We start from the raw sequence: 22,689 nt of genomic DNA on the forward strand, positions 1-22,689 counted from the left end.
CAGCTAGTAGCTAGTTTTGCTGGCTCTACACATTTTGTTGGCTGGGGTTTATCCATAGTGAGTCCTCTTGTTCACACTTCTACCAATCTGTTCATCAATCTCCATTTAATTTACAACAGAGGCATTATGTCTTAATTTTGGCTATTCTGTCTAACAGAATTTTGGCTATTCTCTTTCTAAGAGAAAGCAAGGAACTGCAATGTCTTCTTAACCAAATACATTGCTTGTTTTGCTTTAGAATTAATTAATAATGTCTTCTATAAAAAAAGCTTTACCTGATCTTTAGTTTTGCCCCCCAAAAAAGCCACTTTCTACAGTTCATGGCCTTTGGCTGCCTTGTTCAAAGGAGGCAGCACCTCAGTTCTTCTGTAAGTTACTCCATGACGACTCAGAGACATTCAGATAGGTTTGGGACTCCATTTTTTCCTTTTTAATGGGACAACTTGCCTCTAAATCCAGCTTGAAGAAATGTGAATGGGACCAGCAAAGAGAGCCTCTGTGTACTGCACCCATTCAGAAAAAGAACTCCCCAGGGTAGAAATATATTTGCTGTGCTAGGACAGACAAGATACTTCTCCTGCATTTGTCATTATCCTAACCTTTTCCAAGTATGGGAATTAAATCAGTGTTATTTCCTACCCAGTAATGTAATAAGATAGTGGAAGAATACTAGAGATGGAATAATTAAGAATCTACTGCTATCCAAGGGTTACGTGAAATCAAATGTTTTGTTTGAAAATGCCTCAGACTTATGCAATTGCAGAATTGAATTGTAACAGGCAAAAGCACTGCTTCTGCTGCATATGCAGAGGAATCTATGGTCTTTATTCTCTAGACATTGACATGGCTACAAAGACTAATTACAGGACAAAGCGACCAAAAGGTTCACATTTTGTGCAGCCCCCAGGTCACTTGGCTGCCTCATGACAGCCTTACTCTTCCTCTTCTATCTTCTTGCCATGAAACTCCCGGCTCTTGGCTCGGAGCTTGTTGACCTGGGACTCTGCAATGTCAGCCCGCTCCTCAGCTTCCTCCAGCTCGTGCTGGATCTTGCGGAACTTGGAGAGGTTGACATTGGACAGCTCCTCCTGTGCAGGGAGAGGGAGTTGGTGGTGAGGAGCTCAGGATAGAGGTTTCACTACTGCACCTCAGCCTTGAAAGACTACAGCTCTTCCCTGGGGAAGGCACAAACTTCTGTCCTCCATCCACTACACAAAAGCACCACACAGACCTCCTTATCCTCCCTTATTCAGGACCTCACTGTGACAGGCTCCACCAGCACAGTGTCACATTTGAGCAGAAATTTTGTCACTTGGATTTGTCATTTATGTCCTTACCTTACCACTACTTCACGCAAAATGAAGTAAAAACCATTTTAAATTGAAGAAGAACCTGACATCTTCTGCTGTTGATTAGTAGCAGACTCATGAAATTCCCAGTCAGTTGTTGTGGCCCCTGGAACCGTTTAGTCTGACCTGCTGTATAACACAGGCTGTAGAACTTCCCTCACTTCATCATTGACTGCTCCAGGGTGCCCAGAAATCAGAAAGGCCTCCTGACAGGAAACCAAATGGCATGGCCAAGACTGATGTGCCTTGGTAGTTTCTTTCATGACCCTTTCCTGGTAGTCACAATCATGTCAATGAGCCTGATGCCCCGGTGGAAGGTGCCTGTTCTCCAGGCAATACTTACAGCCTCCTCTGCTTGTCTCTTGTAGGATTTCACTTTCATTTGCAACTTGTCCACCAGATCCTGGAGCCTGAGAATATTCTTCCGGTCTTCTTCAGACTAGAGTGGTTGACAAAAAAGAAAGTGAATTATTGGTTCTTCATCATGTGAGATTAAGAATTCCCTTTGGGGATGGTGTGTGCAAAACGGGACTTGCTGTGAGAGCAAGGACACCTCCTGCCTTACCTGGTAGGTCAGCTCCTTCACCCTCCTCTCATACTTGCGCACACCCTTCACGGCTTCAGCGCTGCGCTTCTGCTCAGCATCAACCTCCCCTTCCAGCTCCCGCACCTGCAATCACAAGCCCATCTTTGGAGCTTCCCTGCTATCTCTCCAAGGGACATGCTCACTCTTGCACAAATACCAGGCCTACGCACTCTGGCCTCCAGCTTCTGGATTTGCTTCTTGCCTCCTTTCAGTGCCAACTGCTCAGCCTCATCCAGACGGAGCTGCAGGTCCTTCACCGTCTGGTCCAGGTTCTTCTTCATCCTCTCCAGGTGGGCGCTGGTGTCCTGCTCCTTCTTCAGCTCTTCTGCCATCATGGCCGCCTGAGGAGAGCAAAGGGTCAAAGCCATTTTCGGGCTGGAGACATTTTTGAGAAGAATACAGCCATCATCAGCAATGAAAGGAGCCCCCAACTCACATCTGTGATGGCCTTCTTGGCCTTCTCTTCAGCATTGCGGGCTTCCTGGATAGTATCCTCCATTTCCCCCTGGATTTGGGCAATGTCTGTTTCCAGCTTTTTCTTGGTGTTGATCAAGCTGGTGTTCTGTTGAAGAACAACAAATATTGTCCCTTTAGTTCCAGAACCAAACACTGGGTTTAGTAGTTGCGTAAATTAAGGTTATCACCTATGTATCTAATATTAGCATTGTCCTTCAAATGATGCATCTTGTGAAGTCTTACAAAGCTAGAGAGCAGAGTGTTCTTGAAATTTTAAGAAACATTTCTAACTCCTGTATGTACAATCCTACTCATTTATCAATAACCCAATTCTTTGTACAAGGGTAGCAGTTCTGGTTCAGGTTAAGCTTTTTGCTACAAGAGGTGATTCAAGAATTCACACAGATGAAAAATGTGGAAAGTGAAATAAAAAAGGCTCTTGAGATTTTGAATTGCATTAATCAACCTGAGTGTGGAGGAGCTGCACACGTTCAGTGGCATCCAGAAGCTCCTGCTCAGCTATTTTCCTGGACCGCTCCGTCTGCTCCAGGGCTGCCCGTAGCTCCTCAATTTCAGCCTGCAACAGGTTTGCTCTGCGCTCCACCATGGCCACCTGCTCCTTCAGGTCCTCCTGTGTCCTCAAAGCATCGTCCAAGTGTATCTGTGTATCCTGGACAGGGAAATAAGAAAGATTGGGAGGTGGTTTTTCTTTCCTATTTTCCTATTTCCTGGTTTTATATCAGTATAGATCTGACAGAATTGTACAACAGGGAAATATTTAGTTGATTCATAAACCAGTGAGCATCTGTTTCATTGTGCTGTACCTTGAGCACTCCTTGTGTGTTTCTCAGGTTCTTCTGTGCCTCAGCAGCCAAGCGGTTGGCATGGCTGAGCTGGATCTCCATTTCATTCAGGTCTCCCTCCATCTTCTTCTTCAGCCGCAGGGCTTCATTCCTGCTCCTGATCTCAGCATCCAGGGTGCTCTGCATGGACTCCACAATTCGGAGGTGGTTTCTCTTCATCTGGTCAATTTCCTCATCTTTCTCTGCTATCCTCCTGTCAATCTCAGCCTTGACCTGGTTGAGCTCAAGTTGAAGGCGCAGGATCTTCCCTTCTTCATGTTCTAGGGAAGCCTGAATAAGAAACAAGCAGAGTGTCAATGAAAGAAAGTTACATACAGCTCTTCTATTCCAAGCTACCACTTACAGAAAAAAAAAAAAAAATGAGACCCTTTCTCTTTGAATGGTATGGAAACTGAGGCTTTGACATTCATTGACAGCCTGAAGCTTTTATGTTTCACTCTGTCAGTAGACCTCTCTGAAAAGCAATCAACACAGACATGTACCTCAGCTTCCTCCAAGGCAGCCTGAATTTCAGATTTCTCCTGCTCAATCTGCTTCTTGACTTTCTCCAGCTCATGAATTGCTTTTCCTCCCTCGGCAATCTGCTCCGTGAGGTCAGAAATCTCCTCTGTAGGAACAAGGACCAATGGCATGGTTGGCCACAGAGCAGAATGGGAAGGGCCCTCACACACCAACGTGACAGGCATCTTTGCCCACCTGCAGGCACAGACCCATGTGAAGCAGCAGGTACTGGTGGGTGCTGAGAAAGCCCTGCCAGGAGCAGAGGGCCAGGGACTTACGCTGCAAGTTCTTGTTCTCGCGCTTCAGCGTTTCCAGGTGGTCCAAGGACTCCTCATAGGCATTCTTCATCTTAAACAGCTCCGTGCTGAGAGAACGACATTCTTTCTGGGAGGCTTCCAGCTCAGCCTGTGTTTCCTCATACTTCTGCTTCCATTCTGCCAGGATCTGAAAAGAAACACGATGTCAGTATGGACGTGACAATGAGGAGGGGATGCTCTGCCCAGGAGCTCCCAGTCTGCAGCCTGAAAGACCTTGTCAAAGTTCTTCTGCTTCTTATCCAGAGCTGCACAGGCAGCATTTGATCTCTCCACATCAATCATCAGGTCCTCCACTTCATTCTGCAGCCTCTGCTTTGTCTTTTCCAGGGAGGCACATTTGGCATTGACAGCTTCAACGTGTTCCTCTGCATCCTGCAGGCGCTGTGCCAGCTTCTTCCTTGAAGGAGATAAACAGATGTCATGATCTGAAAGCAAAGCTGAGGCTTTTCACCCTGGGGTTTTTCACTATAGGACATTTTAGCACTTTGTGATTATATATCCTATGCACAGATACCCACTACTAGCCAGTCTTTTTTTTAACATTTCTGATTCCCAGTCTTAAGCAACCAATATGCCTTCTATATCTACTGTCCAAAGGATTTCTGTACGGTTCTCTGGGTCAGGGTATTGTTTTCCTCTACATATCCTACACCACAGCCTTTGGATGATATACTTTACTTCAGCACTTACCTTGCCCAAGAGCACAGTTTTAATTTTTTATGACAATATCACAGTTTTGTCTTCAATTTCCCTAGTCAGTCTTTTTTCCCTTTTTTAGTCTTCCCCAGCTTTCCCACGTACTTGGCCTCCTCCAGCTCCTCCGTGCGCTGAATAGCGTCCGTCTCATATTTGGTTCTCCACTGGGCCACTTCGCTGTTGGCCTTGGACAGGGCACGCTGCAGCTCCCCCTTGGCTTCCTGCTCCTCCTCATATTGTTCCCGGAGCAAGTCACAGTCGTGGCGAGCAGACTGCAAGGCGTGGGCCAGCGCGTTCTTGGCCTGGGTGGAGAGTGGGATTGTGGCAGGAATGGTAAAATCCTAGGAAATCTCTCCTAATGAATTAGTTTAACAATGAGAACATGACATCTGAGGAGGTGTTTGCAATGAAGGACAGATGTAGACCTGAGAATAGAATCTGGTGATCACATTCCCTGCAGAAATGAAAATCTTCCCCCACTGTGGCTTGTGCTAAGCAGACCCTTTTGCCACTAAGCAGTGTGGAGGTTAGAAAGTTTTAACTGGCTGGCTGTAGGAAAAGTCATTACCTTTATCTCTTCCTCTAAGTGCCTCTTGAGCTCCTCAATCTGCTGGGTGAAAGCCTGCTTGCCTCTTGACAGCTGAGAAATCAGAGCATCTTTCTCATCCACTTGGCGTGAATATTCACCTAGAAAAGCACAAAGAAAGAAAATACATACGATGTAATTTGTGACCCAAAATTCAGAAATGGTCTCCGTTTCAAGGACATAGAGGAGGTTCTCTCACCTGACTCTGTCTGCAGGCGAGCTCTTTGAGCACTGAGGTCATTGATCATGCGCTGATGCTCTTCTTCCTTTGTCTTAATCTCACTCAGCTGGTCTTCCAGAGTGCGACACATCTTCTCCAGATTTGCCTGTGTGGAAATACATGAAAGTAGTTAATGATGCTAAATCTTAATAATAGGAGCGCAAACCCTTAAATTTAATGGAATTCAGTTGGGGCAGAAATATCTAGAAGTTATTTGTGTACCTTGGCTTTGGAGACGGACTCCATGTTACTGGCCAGGTCATCGATCTCCATCTTCAGCTCACTCTTCTCCTTCTCCAGCTTCTGCTTCACTCGCTGCAGGTTGTCGATCTGCTCCCCAAGCTCAGCGGTGCTGTCCGCGTGCTTCTTGCGCAGGGCAGCAGCCGTGGCTTCGTGCTGCAGCGTGGCCTCTTCGAGGTCACGACGCATCTTCTGGAACTCGGCCTCACGCTTCTTGTTCATCTCGATCTGAGCTGCTGTAGCCCCTCCTGCTTCTTCCAGGCGCTCACTGATCTCCTCCAGCTCCCTCGAGAGGTCAGACCGATGCTTCTCTGCTTTTGCTCGAGAGGTTCGCTCTGCCTCAATTTCCTCCTCCAGTTCCTCAATACGAGCCTGGGGAACATCACAGACCATTTGCATCCGTGCCCTCCTCTTACCTGACCTGAGGTTTTGTGAGAGGGGCAGGGAACAGAGACTTGCCTGCAGCTCCTTGATCTTCTTCTGCAATTGCATGCCCAGGGCTTGTTCATCCTCGATTTTGCTCTGGATCTGGCTGATTTCAAAGTCTTTCCTTTGGGCAAAGAAAACCATGTTAGAGCTGAAAGAAAAAAGACAGGCACAGCAGCCCAGCACTCACATGCTCCACACCACACTTACTTCTTGAGTTTCTCATCCAGCTGCTGCTTATCATTTTCCAAATCCATGATGCTGTCTTGGGCCAGCTTCAGGTCTCCTTCGAGTTTCCTCTTGGCTCTCTCAAGGTCCATGCGCAGTTTCTTCTCTTGCTCCAGGGACCCTTCCAGCTAAAGCAAAGACCATCAGTGTTCTGCTGGTAGTGTCTGACTGTGTATTTAATCTTCTCATATGCATCTTTACTTACATCGTCCACTTGCTGCTCCAGCTTGGTTTTAGCTTTGGTCAGCGTATTGACTTTATCCTCTTCTGCCTGCAGGTCATCCAGTGTCTGCTGATGAGCCTCTTGGAGGGCTTTCTTCTCTTTTGTCAGCTTGACAATGGTCTCATCCAGGGCTGCCATCTCCTCTGTGAGGTTTTTCACCTACAGATATAAGCAATTGTCAAAATGGGGTGGAAAGCATGCAGTGAAATATTCACTTTGAGTACTTAGCCATGAGTTTCATTTTTTCTTTTGCTACTCAAGTGAGGGCCAGCTAAGATCTTCCAAAGCTAATATGTCCTGGGTAGCAGTCTCTTTTGCTTCAAGAAGCAATGATTTTTTGATCCCTCATGTGATTCCCTGTGTGTGTACCTTGTTTTCAGTGGCATGCTTTTCCTTCTCCACTTTGGCCAATGTTAACTCAAGGTCATCAATATCTTTCTTCAGCTCTGAACATTCATCCTCCAGTTTCCTCTTCTTGGCTGTCAACTCAGCATTAATTTCTTCTTCATCCTCAGCCCTTTCAGTCACCTCCTTCACTTTGGCTTCCAGCTGGATTTTTGTTTTGATGAGCTGGTCACATCTTTCCTCAGCATCAGCTAAAGCATCAGCTTCCTGGTGGGAAAATACAAGGAAGTTTATTTTATGTTGAAGGAACATGTGTGCATCAGCAAGACCTTTGGGATTACTTTTTGGGAAAAGATTACTGCATAATTACATTGCAAATTTGCAATTTTGAATATTGTTTTGATCACTTTTAGTTTTACCTGACCTTTTTCATCATCACATACTGTGTCTAGGTACATTACATTTCACCTTGTTTATTGCAGGTATGTGGGTGTCTTACTTGGATTTAATTGATGTTTTCCTTTTCTCCTTGAGAAAGTTATGAGTGATAGCATTTTATAATTCCACATATTCAATTTTATATAAAAGCACTGATAAATGTAAATAATTCCACCCCTGAGAAAATATTTGAAACTCCTATTAGTAGATTTGTACCTGGCCAATATAGTAAGTGGATACTAGAATTCAGTGTTCCAGGACAAGATTCACCTTTCCCTGAAATGGACACTTCAAGGATACTGCCTACATGTTGTCTAAGTGTCTCAAGAGGCCAAATGGCTTTGGAGCAAACACATAAGGCTGGTCTTGTTTGGTAAGAGGCAATGGGCATTTGTGTCTTCTGGGAGCTACAGGAGCCCGAGTGAGATATGCTGTAAGAATATTAGGCTCCACATGTTGACAACTGAATTAAGGTATAGTTGGTCAATTCAATCGCTGTGTCTACTCCACTAAGTACACAACAGTGACTGCACTGAGGCCTTATGTCATGATCTGGCATGGAAACATATAAGCATTAGGACTAAAAAGTTATTGTTTAGCTTTTTAATAGTGAGACTGGGTTGGAAAGAAGGTGGCCTGAATTTTACCTTTATTTTACATGGCATGCAATGTAAAATATTTTGTAAAGGCAGATAAGTGTGCAATTTGAGAGTTCTGTAGCATGGAAGAAAGGTTAGATATTATTTTCTCATTTCTCCTGTTAAAAAAGTAATTCAGAAGTCACTCACAGCCTGCACTTGGAGCTGCAGATCATTTTTCTCCTGCACAAGTTTCACCATTTTCTCCTCCAGCTCCTTCCTCTTTGCCTCAGACTTTGCAAGTTCTTCCTTGGTTTTCTCAAACTCTTCCTTCATAGTGGCCATCTCCTTCTCAGATTCTGCACTCTTCAGCAAGGGCTTGATCTTGAAGAACAGCTTCATCCAGGGCCAGTGCTTCACATTCATGAATGCACGAATATTGTACTGGATGCAGAAGATGGACTCCCTGAAGAATAATGAAAATGTACATCAAATATTTTCAGGAGGACAACCATCAACACTTTCCCCTAAGTGACTTCAACTGAAGATGAGAAATGTCTACCTTCTCTCCACCATTCTCTGGTACTCCACTCTCATCAGGAAGCCCCTACATCTAGCCTGTGTGCGGGTGATGAGCTGTGCCAGCTTCTCATCCCTCATCTCTTCCAGAAGTCCCAGCAGCCCAGCTTTGAAGAACACCTTGAGAAAGGGAATGTTGCTGCGCATCACTGGCAGGTAGAGCAGAGCACAGAGATGCAGTGAATGACTCAAGAAAGATTTGTACCTTTGTGTGACCAAATTTGTACTGGGTGTGGTCCACATCAATTGACCCAAGAAGCTTCTCAGAAGCCTTCTTGCTGTCAATGAACTGTCCCTCTGGGATCGCACTGGCATTAAGCACCTTGTATCTGTCAAAGGAGAAAGGAGAAGGGTACTTTTTCCCATCCAATACACACTAGCTACTGAACCCACCAGCTCAAATATAGCTAGTGGTGGCAACAGAACACAGCTTGAATGAAGCTATGTGAATGAGCCAGAGTTCCTTATAATGATGCTGAGAAGTGCAGCGCTCTTACCTCTGTTTGAAGTCAGCATAGAGCACTCTGCTGGGGAAACCTTTCCTGCAAATCCTGATGCCTTCCAGCACACCGTTACAGCGCAGCTGGTGAAGTACCAGTTCATGCTCCATGGCACCTAGCAATACAGACCATAAATAAACACCAATTTCCAGTGCAGAGGTGAATGGCTGTATCAGAGCAAGTTCTCTTTCTGCTTGAGCATCTTACCAGGTGTTTTTGTTTCATTTGGGATGATGCAACGCACAAAATGAGGGTGAGTGCTCCGTAGGTTGGTCATCAGTTTGTTTAAGTTCTCCTGTGGGAACATATGTTGTAGCTTAGGCTAAAATTTTACTTTTCTATTTTCTGTATCTTCATGCCAAAAAACTAATACAGTGAGTCTTAGGAGGAAGTAGCTTTCCAATTTAAAATATAGATTTAATTAATCTTATGTATTCTCATTAAAATAAGAAAACCAAAATAAATAAATCCTTCACCTTAATCTGGAGGAAATAAACAGTATCATGTGAATATTTTAACACAAGTGTTTACAGGATTAATATAAATATTACATCCCAGACTCTAAAAGTTTTTTTTTTACAAAGAATTTAAGTGAATTTTTAATAAAATTCAGGGGGCTAGCTGAAGACTGCTTGAAACAAATCCCAAATGTGAACAAATAATTACTTGAAAAAGGCAGTGAATAACATCTGCTGAATTCATAATTTCTATTGTTTCATTATAAATCCAACATCATGAAAAGAACAGGATTGTATATAGCTCAGATATGAAACTATGTTTATGTTAATTTATTGATAATATAATTCATACTTTACCCGGAAAAGAGCTGAGACTGTCTGGAAAGAAGAACCCTTCTTCTTGCCACCCTTCTTTCCCCCACCAGCTCCACCACCACTAGCCTCTTCAAAAATAAAAAGAGTTTTTAAATATCATCTCTTTTTTGCTGCATCTTTTCATATAAAAAAATGTTTGCAAACAAAATTTTAGAAAAAAAAAAACCCAAAGAATTTTAGAAAACTAACCAGCTTCTGCTCCGCCATAGGAGGCAAAAAGTAAAGCCAGTGTCTTTACAGATGATTTCTGGTACAACCCAATGACAGTTTCATTCAGAGGGTCTTTGTTCTTCTCAAGCCAGCCAGTGATGTTGTAGTCCACTGTGCCAGCATAGTGCACCAGTGAAAAGTGAGCCTCAGCCTTGCCTTTGGCAGGCTTTGGCTTCTGGAAGTTGCTGGACTTGCCCAGGTGCTGGTCATAGAGCTTGTTCTTGAAAGAGGTGTCAGTGGCCTTGGGAAACATGCACTCCTCTTCCAGGATGGAGAAGATGCCCATGGGCTGGAAGACATTACAACAAAGAAGAGATAATGCTGTAGAATAATATGATCACTACTTGTTCTTAAAGAGAATATAGTAAAATACAGGAAGCTGAGAAATGAACCAATAGCCTTGCCATGAAGAATATTTCTTTCTAGAAAAGTGAGTTTAAAAGATTCACCTGCCTGAATCCCACTTTGGCAAAGTGCTTCAGGAATGTTTTTTTATGCCAAAAACTATGTTAGAAAATCATGAGGAGAAATAGTATATTTAAAAGTATTTTTCAGAAATGTGTGTATTGTATGTTTACTCCAGTTTCTCTACTTTTAATCAAATCCGTAAGTTATACCAAACTATAAGAAATCTCTTTCAGTTTCTTGCACTCAAAGGTCAGGCACTGACTGTATTGGCCTGTACTTACTTTGCTGTGAACGAGAGAGGGACTCTTCACTAGGGACTGTAGTGACAGGACAAGGGGCAATGGGTTAAAACTTAAACAGGGGAAGTTTAGACTGGATCTAAGGAAGAAATTCTTTACTGTAAGGGTGGTGAGGCACTGGAATGGGTTGCCCAGGGAAGTTGTGAATGCTCCATCCCTGGTGGCGTTCAAGGCCAGGTTGAACACAGCCTTGGGTGACATGGTTTAGTGTGAGGTGTCCCTGCCCGTGGCAGGGGGGTTGGAACTGGATGATCTTAAGGTCCTTTCCAACCCAAACCATTCTATGATTCTATCTAGAAAATAATGTATTGTTCAAATAACTTCATGCCAGGACCTTAAGAAAACATTTTATTTTACATCGGGTGGTAGTCTGTGTTTTTGAAATAAAAAAAAATAAATTAAAAATACTTCAATCAAGCAAGTGGAGATACTTTTCACTCAGAGTAGGTGTATGAGGAATAACTTCCATAGTTACCTGGGGACTTCTTAATATCTCTAGTGCATAATAAGCAATAGTACAGATTAAAAGGTAGTTCAAGAACTATAACTAAATGCATGAATCTGATTATGAAGAAACCCTATTTTCTAATAGCATTTACCATTTTTAATTTAAAATAATGAATTTCTAAAAATACCAAGCATTCTGAGTTAAAAAATTACCTTCTCAATGAGCTCAATGCAGGCAGCCAGGTCCATCCCAAAGTCAATGAATGTCCATTCAATTCCTTCCTTCTTGTACTCCTCCTGCTCCAGCACGAACATGTGGTGGTTGAAGAACTGTTGCAGTTTCTCATTGGTGAAGTTGATGCACAGCTGCTCCAAGCTGTTGAACTGCCCAGTGGAAAACAATCAACAACAACCCATCATCAACATGCACAGTTCTTGATCGTTCTCAACCCTTTATAAATCTCCCCAGTTAAAACAAAATTGTATTATCAGGACCGCACCATAACAATACCTACATGCAACTCCCCACAGAAATATCTGCATAATGAAAATGGATTCTTTTCGGAGCAGATATTTCTAGTGGACCTCTTAAAATTCATGAAGCATTTTGGCATTTTTTTTTTATTTAGCCAAAACAGTCCCAGTCTCCAATTTTTAATCTCTGATTAAACACTTAGATATTAATTCATTGTTTATTTAAACAGTTTACACATTTAATCTCTTATATGTTTGTCAATGGGTCTTCAAATCTTAGTTCTGCTCTAGCACTTCTCCTATAATATTATTATAATTATGTTAGTTTTTAAAAAAATCACTATCATTAAGCTCAAACTGTTGAAATATTACAACATATAAAATTCTATTAGCTACTTCTACATAAACAATAAAACTGTTCTTGTACAGATGAAGCTTCTGAGGATTTCGCTCTGTGCTACAAGAGAAAATGAGGGAGTTTTCCCAGAAAATTGCAAATGACTATCATGTTAAACCTTCAGAAGTTTATTACTCTGTGATATAGCAATCTACCCCTGCAAGAGTAGTCCTCAAACCTAGAATCCTTACATCAAAGATCTCAAAGCCAGCAATGTCCAGGACACCAATGAAGTACTGTCTGGGCTGCTTCGTATCCAGCTGTTGGTTGATCCGAACAACCATCCACAAGAACATCTTCTCATAGACAGCTTTTGCCAGGGCACCAACTGAATTGTTCACCTAAAACAAAGAAGAATGGAGAAGAAAAACAATATTCACAGCAAATAGTAAGAGGTACAAGCCAGAAGTTCCCAGTCTCCAGGTGGTTATTACCTGCTGCACAGTTTGACCCTTGGTCACATATTCATTCCCAACCTTGACACGGGGGTAGCAGAGGGCCTTCAGCAGGTCAGCTGAGTTCAGACCCATCAAATAGGCAGCCTTGTCAGCCACTAAGGAGAAGGAAATGGAAAAATTAAGACTAACAAGACTTGCAGGATTTTGAGCGATGAAACTTTTCCAATGCAACTGAATTGCTGAACAACATTATTAAATGTCTTTGTGGTTAAATTCTTCTTAATGGATCTCAGAGAAAACACTAAAGTCATTAAAACAAAATTCATCTGCTCTGAAAAGCTTTCAGAGCAGTACAACTAAACGCTATTTGTGTTTTTGAAAATCCTCACAGAAGTATCCAGAAACAATGTATTTATTAAAAATTCATCCTGAAAGCTGAATTTCATCACTTCAGTCCATGCTAATCAGCATTTGTAAGCCAGGCAACAAAATACCAGAGTATTAGCAGGTTGGCCACTTGAGTGGTGGCCACTAATCCAAGGAATACACTTAAGTACTTGGGCTACCTGTATTCCTTGGCAGCAGCTATAGTCCTAAATGGGAATACATTCCAAAACTAGAGGTAACAGTTGAGAAGTGTCCTCTTTGGTAGACTTACTATTATTTTCATAGCAGAAAGCCAAGCATATTCATTCATTCAGGAGCAAAACCTAAAAATTTAGTCCTGAAGCTGGCCATCTGAGGGCATTCTTTTGAAGTAGACAAGACTTAATCATTTAAAACCATATATGCATTAGATGATAGATAGTATTTGAATGATTAAGTAGTCAGCTAAGAAGCAGACACCTAAGTCAGTTCCTCCCTATCATGGTGTACCTATGCTTCACTTAGGTAATAATACTACTACCAGTGGCAGTTACAAATTTGAATGTCCAAAGGAGAAGAAATAAATGGAAAAAAAGTTCCCTTTTACCTGAGCAGAATTCCTAAATGATATGTGATTTATGAAGGAGAAGTTCTAATACTGGTAGCCCAGGAGAGAATTATGGACATGTATGCAATTTATACTTCAAAAAAAGGTTAGGTAGTAATTGAAAAAGGGGTATATTTTGGGTGGCAATTTCATCTGCATATACTAGCTCACCTAAACACTTTTTCAGACATTTCCATTGTTCTCTTTCGCCATCTTCCGTGTACTTAATTATTGTTGCTACTTCTATTTCTAACAGGTAAGCCACAGATGTGACAAATACCTTCAGTGCCATCAGGCTCTGCCTGCTCTTCTCGTTGTTTCTGCTTGAACTTCAAGTTCCCATAGTGCATGACAGCCCCTGTCAGCTTGTAGATGGCTGTCTTCTCATCAGCAGTGAAGCCCAGGATGTCAATGGCACTCTGCAAGAGGCGTAATAAAATAAAGCTTTGTCTAGAAGAGATGAAAATAGGTACAACATTTTTAATTCTTACTTACATCTGTAGCCATCAGCTCCTCCTGGTCATTAATGCTGGGAACAGTGATTTCACCTTGACTAACAAACTGGTAGTCATATGGGTTGGTGGTGATAAGAAGCATGTCTGAAAGTAAGAACAGGAGACATGAAGGTTGAGTTTAGCCATGCAAGCAATAGTGTGAACTGAAGTTCAGCAATTTTTCCTTCAAGTTGGTCATTCTTCCTACCTATCAGCTCTGGCTTCTTGTTGGACATGATTTGATAGAATATGTGGTAGCTTCTTTCTGCCTTGAGCTGGAAAGTGACTCTGGACTTCTCCAGCAAATCTGGAAAAAAAATTTAGTTAAAACCAAGAAGAAACAGTAAAAAAAAAAAAAAAAAAAAGGAAAAAGAGAGAAGGCAGAATAGATGGTTGGGTGAGAAGGTGTTGGATGGATGGATGGATGGATGGATGGATGGATGGTGAACAAACAGTTCAGGCAAATGTCTTACATGTTTCAATATCAGCAGAAGCAAGTTTTCCTGTGGCACCAAAATGAATTCTGATGAATTTGCCCTTTAAAGGAATAGAAGTGTCTTAATACTTACATCATGAAAATACATCTAAAATTAAGAGGTTTGATATTTATTCTACTGGGCACAATATTTCTACCCGAGACATTTTCTTAAGAACCTGTTATATTTCCAGTATTGACAAAAAGTTGTCTTCTACATTTTTGACCATGAAAATTGTCCACAGAGGCACAGCTCTGTATGTATGCTGAATGTACAAATGGGAAGGAATGGGTGGGTTGCATTAGCCAAAGTCTACTAACAATATCCTGCATACAGACAGCAGTCACCTTAATGATATAGAAATAACAATTTAAGTAGTTCAGCTTTTAAAGTCTTGTATCAAATAATCCATTTCAGTTTTGATTAAACTTGACATAAATCAAACTTATTATACAAATAGAAACTCTCTCTCCACCCCCCCCCGCCTGTTTCTTTTAGTCTTCTTTTACATTCGTCTCTCTATTTCCATCTTTCTTTCCCATTTTTCCTAATCTCCCTCCTTTTCTACCTGGCATTCTGTCTGTCTGCATTTTAGCAAAAGAGCAGAGATATAAGTAAAAATAAACAAAACTTGTTTAACACTACAATGCATAATAGGAGAAAGAGTATGCGATCAGTTACTTTGATTTGCATCCCAGTGCAAAACAAAATTAATTTTTGTTTATAGAATCACTCTTCCTGAAGTCTGGATATTTACCTTTAGAAGTGATAAAGTCATATTAAGAAAATTCAGTCTCAGTCTTGAAAACACAATGGCGGAACAACAAAAAAGAATGACTGCCATAAACTCCTGTTTACTGTTTTTCAAGGAATCATTTGCTTAATCCACTTACAAAGCGTGAGGAGTTGTCGTTCCTCACAGTCTTGGCATTTCCAAAGGCCTCCAGCAGCGGGTTGGCGCTGATGATTTGATCCTCAAGCGTTCCCTGCAGAATGAAAATTATTGCTGGTTATCCTTCCGAAAAACATGCCAGAAACAAAGGAAAGCATTGATTCTAGCCAGAGTCTATCAACTTGCCTGCATTTTGCCTGATGTCTGCTCTTCCTTCTTCTTGTCCCCACTCGCTGCAATTGTTGCAAAGTACTGGATGACACGCTTTGTGTTCACAGTCTTCCCTGCTCCGGATTCTCCGCTGTGCAACCAAAGAGAGAAGCAGAGAGTGTACAGTCAGGCAGGAGGTCCCCTGGCACCAGGCAGCCCCACAGGGACCAGGGCAGTGAGTGTACATACGTGATCAAGATCGACTGGTTCTCGCGATCTGTAAAAGAGGCAGAAATACAGTTCATTGAGTTTTAAAACTCAATGAACAGCACAGAAAGAATGAATCATAGCTAGGTAAGTTTAATGTTTTCAACTCTATGCTGTCATATTGACTTAAAAATCAAACCAACCAAACAAAAATATCTCCACAACACCTCAGTAAGTGCAGAATTGTCTTTCAATTAAAATATTGGAAAAAAAGGTGGAAGATAGTAAAGCATACAGTGTTATGTATGCATCAGAACCATGAAAGCTTTCAAAAAGTCTCCTCGTATTAGTGAGACAGAGTATTCCTTCAGAGAATTTCATGGTACAATCCCTCTGAGAAAAAGAGAACCACTCACCAGTCAGCATGAACTGATAGGCGTTGTCAGAGATGGAGAAGATGTGTGGAGGGGCCTCCTGGCGCTTCTTGCCTCGGTAGGCCAACACCACCTCCGGGTTGTACACCGGCAGCCACTTGTAGGGGTTGACGGTGACACAGAAGAGACCCGAGTAGGTCTGTGGGGAAGGCAGACAGCACGTTGGCTTCCACTTAGCCTGGCAGAGCAGTTCCTCCCAGCTACCCAGAGGAAGACTGCTGCTGGTACTTACGTAGATCATCCAGGCTGCATAACGCTCTTTGAGGTTGTACAGCACAGCGGGTTCATGGAGGTGGGTCATCATGGCCATGTCCTCAATTTTATCATACTTGGGAGGGTTCATGGGAAAGATCTGATCATCCTTCACAGTCAGGGTCTGTCAGAGGAAGGAGATGCATGTATGTCAGCTAAGAACTGAGAGTGGGAATTAAATGGTGTCCTTCAGCCTTGCTTCTTACTCACTTCTCCACCTTCAGTCTTGACAGTGACTTTCCCTGATTCTTTGCTCTGGATTGTCCCTTTCACAAAGGATTCCTTAGGATGCACCACAAAGACCGATGATTTGGCATCGAAAGGCTTGTTCTGAGCCTCAATTCTCTCCTTCTCTGATTTTCGGAGGTAAGGAGCTGCCTCCCCAAAGACGGCCATCTCAGAGTCTGACGACATGGCTGCAGCTTGTGGACGGGCTCGTCAGCAGAGAACACTGTGGAAGAGCAGATGTGTTGCTCAAATACGTCAAAAAGTAAGCAGTAGTTCATAGAAGAAAAGATGGGAAAAGAAAGATACTGTATTAATATTATTCATAGCTTTTTTGGATATAATTGTATATTTTTGCATTGGTGTGAGTCAACATTTATGGAAATTGTGGAAATTATATTTCAGGGGATCATTTGTGGTAGGGGCCACTATACTGAAATTACATTTAAATAATCCATAGTCATTTAGTAGTCAAGTGTTTAGGCACTGCACTGTGGAAATAAGAACCTGAAAATTCCTTTCAGCAGCTGAGGCATTCTTTTAAAATTCACTTGAAATTATTGTAATACAGTTTCTTCCCAAGTAATACTAATCCAGAAAGCTCAGAAGTCTCATGCACCATTGTCTTAAATGGTATATAGACAACTCAAGAATCTTGATGGCTTTATTTCATTCTCTAAAGTGTTTTTCTCATTGTATTAATGCTACAATTATTTGCTAATTTTAGTGAGTTCTCGAATCCAGGAATAAATGGCTACAATGCCTGTGAAAAGAAGAGTAATGCTGTTCCAAAACACACTGACAACTCTATTGCTATTAATTTCTTTACTTTTTAAAAATTAATATAATTTAAGGGGATAACAAGTTGAAGCATGAAGACTGAAAGTCAGGAATTCTAAAAGTTAGGTATTTTAAAGCCAATAATATTTCTCTGAAAAACTTTTCCCCCCCACATAAATACTGTGAGCAGCTAAGGAAATCTTTTTTTTCCCAATGCTATCATGTATAGACATATGTACCTAACATTCACACAACCTTTAATATTCTGTTCTATTAAAATGAGAGAGCAACATGATAATTCTTCCTTTGTCCCTGGAGGAACAGGTGGCTGCTTACACAGGAGGGCTGCAGCTTCCATTTTTTGAGGTAGAGAACAGGCAGAGCAATAAGGGGAAAAAACAACAGTGTTGTGTTTTACAGAGATGACATGCAGTGTATGCTGCTCGTATTACAGTTCTTTCTACTTCTACTTATTTAGTTATTTCATAACAAGTTTTGGGCATAATAACACATTAATTCACATGCTCTGTTTTAATTACTCTGCTCATCTTGGTCCAGTTCTACTGTTGCAAGAGCAAATATTGGAAGCCAGCTTGCCTCGCTCCTTGTTAAGTCAATTAAGCAGAAGTGAGGAATGTGCCCATGAGGATTTACTGGTCTGCCAACAGTGGTCAGAGACTTCAAACACAGCCACTCAAAGATTGGACCAGATGATCTTTCGAGGTCACTTCCAACCTGGACTGTTCTATAATTCCATGATTCACGTGAGAACTTTACCAGCCTTGGTCACCCCACTGCCTTTACTGTAACCACATTGGGTTTGAATATAGGGTGAAGCAGTGACCCTTCCAGAAATTCCAACCAAAAGGATTTTTCTATGCACTCTAAGAGTTAATAAATCAAGCTCTTACCTCTCTCGATACCAGATGGGTGGCTTGCAGGCTGGCAGCTGGTCAGTACTGTAAAACAGAAAAGGCAAATCCTTACTTGCTGCTGCACAGAAATCCAGAGTGAAAACAGGCAGGTGGCTTGAAAGCAGATTTAAAACTTGAGCTGAGAAAATGCATGCTGTCCTGGAAATGAGCACTGGAGGCAGCAAGAATGCTGTGGCAGACACATAAGAATGCTGTGGCAGACACATAAGGGCACCATCCTTTCCCTCCAAGCCTGTGGACACCATACACTTACCTTGACGCTTTCCCTGGAGACAGGGCAGACTTGTCGCAGGGATGTTTTATATGATCTAGTCTGCAGATGCTACAGATGCCTACTCTTTCTTCGGTCAAAAAATTTTTGGCAAACCTTCTTTGGCAAAGCATTGTCTGGCAAACTGAACTAGGGGCATAATTGTCATTTGACATGACTAGATATAATTAGAAATTTTTGCTGTCTTACTGACTATATGAATACATGTACTATAAATAATTTGACAAGGGTGTTAAGGAGGGAATCTGGACTCTTCAAGGCACTTAGGGAACTTGGATACTGGACTTATGGATTCTATTGCTGGCTTTCCCACCGACCCACTGTCGATCCCAGGGTGGATTGCTTGGTATGTCTGTGCTGCAGCTATCCCAGCTGTACAATGGAGATGACAACATTAATCACACTATGTGATGGTGTGAGGCTTATAAGAAATGCCTGAAAGCAATACATTAAGCAGGCCACTAAGAGAGAAATAAGTATTACTAAAAGCATTTGGCAGTTGTGTTGTAAAAATTCTGAAAGTAGAGGAGGAATCTGGCTCATTCAGTGTGATAGTGCTGGTGCCTGTGAGTCACAGACATGCAGAGAGACAAAGAGACAAGAGACAAAGGCCAAGAGACAAAGGTGCGGTCACAGCAATAGGAGGCTGGGGACTAGCTGAAATACTGGGTTGAAGTCTCAGAGGGAGATATAAGGTCACTTGTGATGTATGAAGAAGAGCACACATACACTCATGCACATATGTCCATCTGTACACTTGAATGGGAGATTGTCCAAGAAGGGTTATTACAAGCATGTACATGAATTCATGCTAAGAGGGATGTCATAAGGTATTCTGTGATTTCTTCTGTTGATCTAGGTCAGTGCAACTAAACAACAGGTGCTCCTTTCTTTTCTTGATGGTATTTTAATTTATCAGAAAGTAGCCACATTGGTAATTCAGGAAAGGACATCAATTCTTTCTTATGTCTTTTTTTTCTAAGTCTGACCTGTCAATCTGTACCATAAATAAAGCAAATTGCTGAAGTAAAGATTTAGGACTGTAAAAATCTATGTAATCTGAATATTCATTCCCCTTTTCAACAAGGAGTTCGTAGTCTGTAAATAAAGTAAGGATTTTTTTTCCATTCTTACTGAAATGTCTGCTCCTGCAGAATTACAGAGCCCTTCAACCATCCCACAGCTGAGCTCACACATCCAGAAGACAACCTAGGTAAAGAGACTAGCAGTCGTCAGTGTATGCATAAATACAGCACTTCTTTCCGATTCCTCTAACATGAAACCCCCACAATCTCATCTGAAGCCTGTCTCCCGTATGCATGCTCCCAGTGTCAAATTCACTAACCAGGATGAAAGCTAAGACCCCCTCAGTCCTTCCCTATCCAAAACTCACAGAAACTACAATCTTGCACATACACATAGTCATATAGTTCCTGCAACAAAAGTTGTCAACAGGTTGCTGCCTGTATCAGAGCACTAGGTATAGGTGGAGGACAGCCCTGATACGCTGAGAAAGGGGGATTTGCTGGTAGTCCTGGGGAATGACTCATCTAGTTTTAGGGAAAGGGCGCTGTTATTTGAGCTGCTTTAAATGCTGTCAGATCTAAACACACTCTTCTTCTGGTCATTGCCATTTTGGTTATTGAAAGAGGTCAAGGACACAGGGACAGAGTTAGAAAAATGACGCCTAGTGTACAAGGGTCCAGCATCAGGTGCTACTCTGCGCATTAAGAGCTTGCTTCAAGAAGGGCTCTGACATTGCAGCACCCACATTTTGTGCGTCTGGGCCTCAGCCTGGAACCCAAACCTGTTCCAAACTGACGCAGTGGGGTGTTATGTGGTGTCTAGCAGCCGAGTGGGTTATTGGTCATGGCCGAGAAGGGGACAGGAGGGCCTTGGCAGATCAGAGAATAGGGTTAAGAAGACCATGGGAGGAGTAAGGATGTCTAAGACCTCTCCCAGGACATAAGAGCTGAGGATTTTCTCCTATCAGGTTAGAAAGGGAGCTCTGGTCTCCTATTCCCAAGGAAGCTGTAATATCTGAACTGTAAAGGTAGCTTCCTCCAGCAGCAACAGGTTAAGTATTAAGTAGAACAATAAAATGACTTGCATTGGAAGGGCCCTTCAAACATCACCTAGTCCCACACACCTGCTGTGGGCAAGAATATCTTTCACTAGATTAGATTGGTAAAAGCCCCATCCAATCTGACCTTGAACGCTTCCAATGGTGGGGCATCTATAATTTCTCTGGGAAACATGTTCCAGTGTCTCACCACACTCATAGTAAAATATTTCTTCGTTATTTCTGCTCAGGATATACCCTCTTTTAAGTTTAAAACTATTGCTTCTTGTTCTGTCACCACAGGCATTGATAAAATGCCTTCCTCCATCTTTCTTATAAGCCCCCTGTAAGTATTGCAAGGTGACAAAAAGGTCTTCTCAAACCTTTCTCAGCTCTAGGCTGAACAGCCCAATCTTCATAGGAGAGATGTTCCAGCTATTGGATCACTTCTGTGGCCCTCCTCTGGATTGACTCTAGGAGGTCCACATCTTTCTTGTGGTGGGTACCCCAGAGCTGAAGGGAATACTGCAGGTAGGGTCTTAAAAGAGCAGAGTAGAGGGGGAGAATCACCTCCCTTGAACTGCTGCGCACACTTCTTTTGAAGCAGCCCAGGATCCAATTGGATTTCTGGGCTTCAAGCACACATTAGTGGCTCATTGTCCACTGGTATCCCCAAGTTCTTCCCTGAGTAGCTGTATTGCTTTTCCTTGAGGTCCTGCTCTCATTAGTATGTAGCAAGCCTGTCTTAATGCAGCACTATAAGACTGGGACAAAATGCCCTCAGGATGTTCCTGGATCTCCAGGAGCTATATGGAGAGTCTAACTGAGTGTGACTTTGGGGGCTGAAAATCTTTGAATTTCCAGTGGCCAGTGACAAAGCCTGTCTTCTCAGTAAAGCTCTTCTGCGGTTTTGCTGGGGTTTTGTCTAGTTTGTGGACCCAGCTGTGTAACAGACAGGAGTAAGGCACATGGCCAGGCAGCTCTGGGCATGCAGTCAGCAGAGGGAAGGTCTAGTTTGGAAGGGAAGTAGCTGATGAGTAGAGGTGTCTCTAGGTGTTGGCAGTCACTTAGCAGTGCTTTTAGAATGGCAAACTTCAATGCAGGTCTGTTCACAAAACAGTTTAGAAACCAGAAGCCTTCTGTTCCAACCCCAGCATAGCTTCCCACATGTGATCCAGGCTGTGGGAAGGAAGAATTCCTTCCTTGCTCCCTAATATCCTCCCAGTAGTCAGATGACATTTCCTTTAGCTGTAAAGAACTGTTGAAGTTCAAGTAGGTTTGATCAGTGTTCCCAGGAAGATATAATTCTACCTTCTGTGTTATTCCAGAGCTATATTTTGTGAGGGGATTGCATTAAAGGTACATGAAAGATATGCCCAATTCCCAATTTTACTTAAGGAAAAATTATAGTTTTCTGTACATTTCAGTGTGGTATAACATTAATATCAGGAAAGATAATTGAAATGATATTCATAAAAATTCTGAAAAAATAGTGAAAATAGATATCATTAAATTTTATTTCCCACGGCCCTACAATATCCATATGTAAGCATATAGGGATATTCAGGTCTTAACTGTCACGTTGCTTTACAACTTTTCTGCGCATGAACAACATGCTGTTTTCCAATGCATTTCACAGTCCTAAACTCAGGCGACTACCTGTATTATTATAAATAGAGTTAGAGTGCTTTTTCTGTCTTTTTAAATACTCTAAATTATCTGGATATTTTCCAGTCTTCATCTTTACTTAAAAGTATACTTTACAGAACGATCTTTTAACTGAATTGTGCTACCAAATTCAAACTATAGGCAGTTTCCCCCCCATGGTTGTCTTATATTGTCAAAAGAAAATGCAAAAAATTCAAATTACAGAATGATGAAGAAGTTTTGGTTAGCTTATGGAGCCTCACACAATTTCTACACATTGAGTGAAATGAATTT

General features: G+C 42.1%; 1 protein-coding gene across 1 annotated transcript; it reads right to left on the reverse strand.

Annotated features, from left to right (window-relative positions):
* Window positions 1–932: 932 nt before the first annotated feature.
* On the reverse strand, window positions 933–16,889 carry LOC308227000 (myosin heavy chain, skeletal muscle, adult-like; the record flags this gene model as incomplete). The annotated part of the gene is made up of 37 exons (XM_080629254.1): window positions 933–1,088; window positions 1,693–1,788; window positions 1,915–2,019; window positions 2,106–2,276; window positions 2,372–2,497; window positions 2,858–3,061; window positions 3,216–3,524; window positions 3,737–3,861; window positions 4,034–4,199; window positions 4,286–4,469; window positions 4,874–5,070; window positions 5,337–5,455; window positions 5,554–5,680; window positions 5,797–6,364; window positions 6,451–6,596; window positions 6,674–6,850; window positions 7,061–7,303; window positions 8,263–8,518; window positions 8,615–8,751; window positions 8,837–8,960; window positions 9,129–9,246; window positions 9,339–9,426; window positions 9,947–10,032; window positions 10,154–10,463; window positions 11,542–11,712; window positions 12,391–12,540; window positions 12,634–12,752; window positions 13,851–13,989; window positions 14,066–14,169; window positions 14,273–14,371; window positions 14,538–14,601; window positions 15,434–15,526; window positions 15,619–15,733; window positions 15,832–15,859; window positions 16,206–16,362; window positions 16,456–16,599; window positions 16,686–16,889. 37 exons carry the CDS (start codon window positions 16,887–16,889, stop codon window positions 933–935), a joined length of 5,925 nt encoding a protein of 1,974 aa, XP_080485380.1.
* Between the last annotated feature and the right edge of the window lie 5,800 nt (window positions 16,890–22,689).

The sequence above is a fragment of the Psittacula echo genome (genome assembly GCF_963264785.1).
Source record: "Psittacula echo genome assembly, chromosome: 14".
NCBI classification, from domain to species: Eukaryota; Metazoa; Chordata; class Aves; order Psittaciformes; family Psittacidae; genus Psittacula; species Psittacula echo.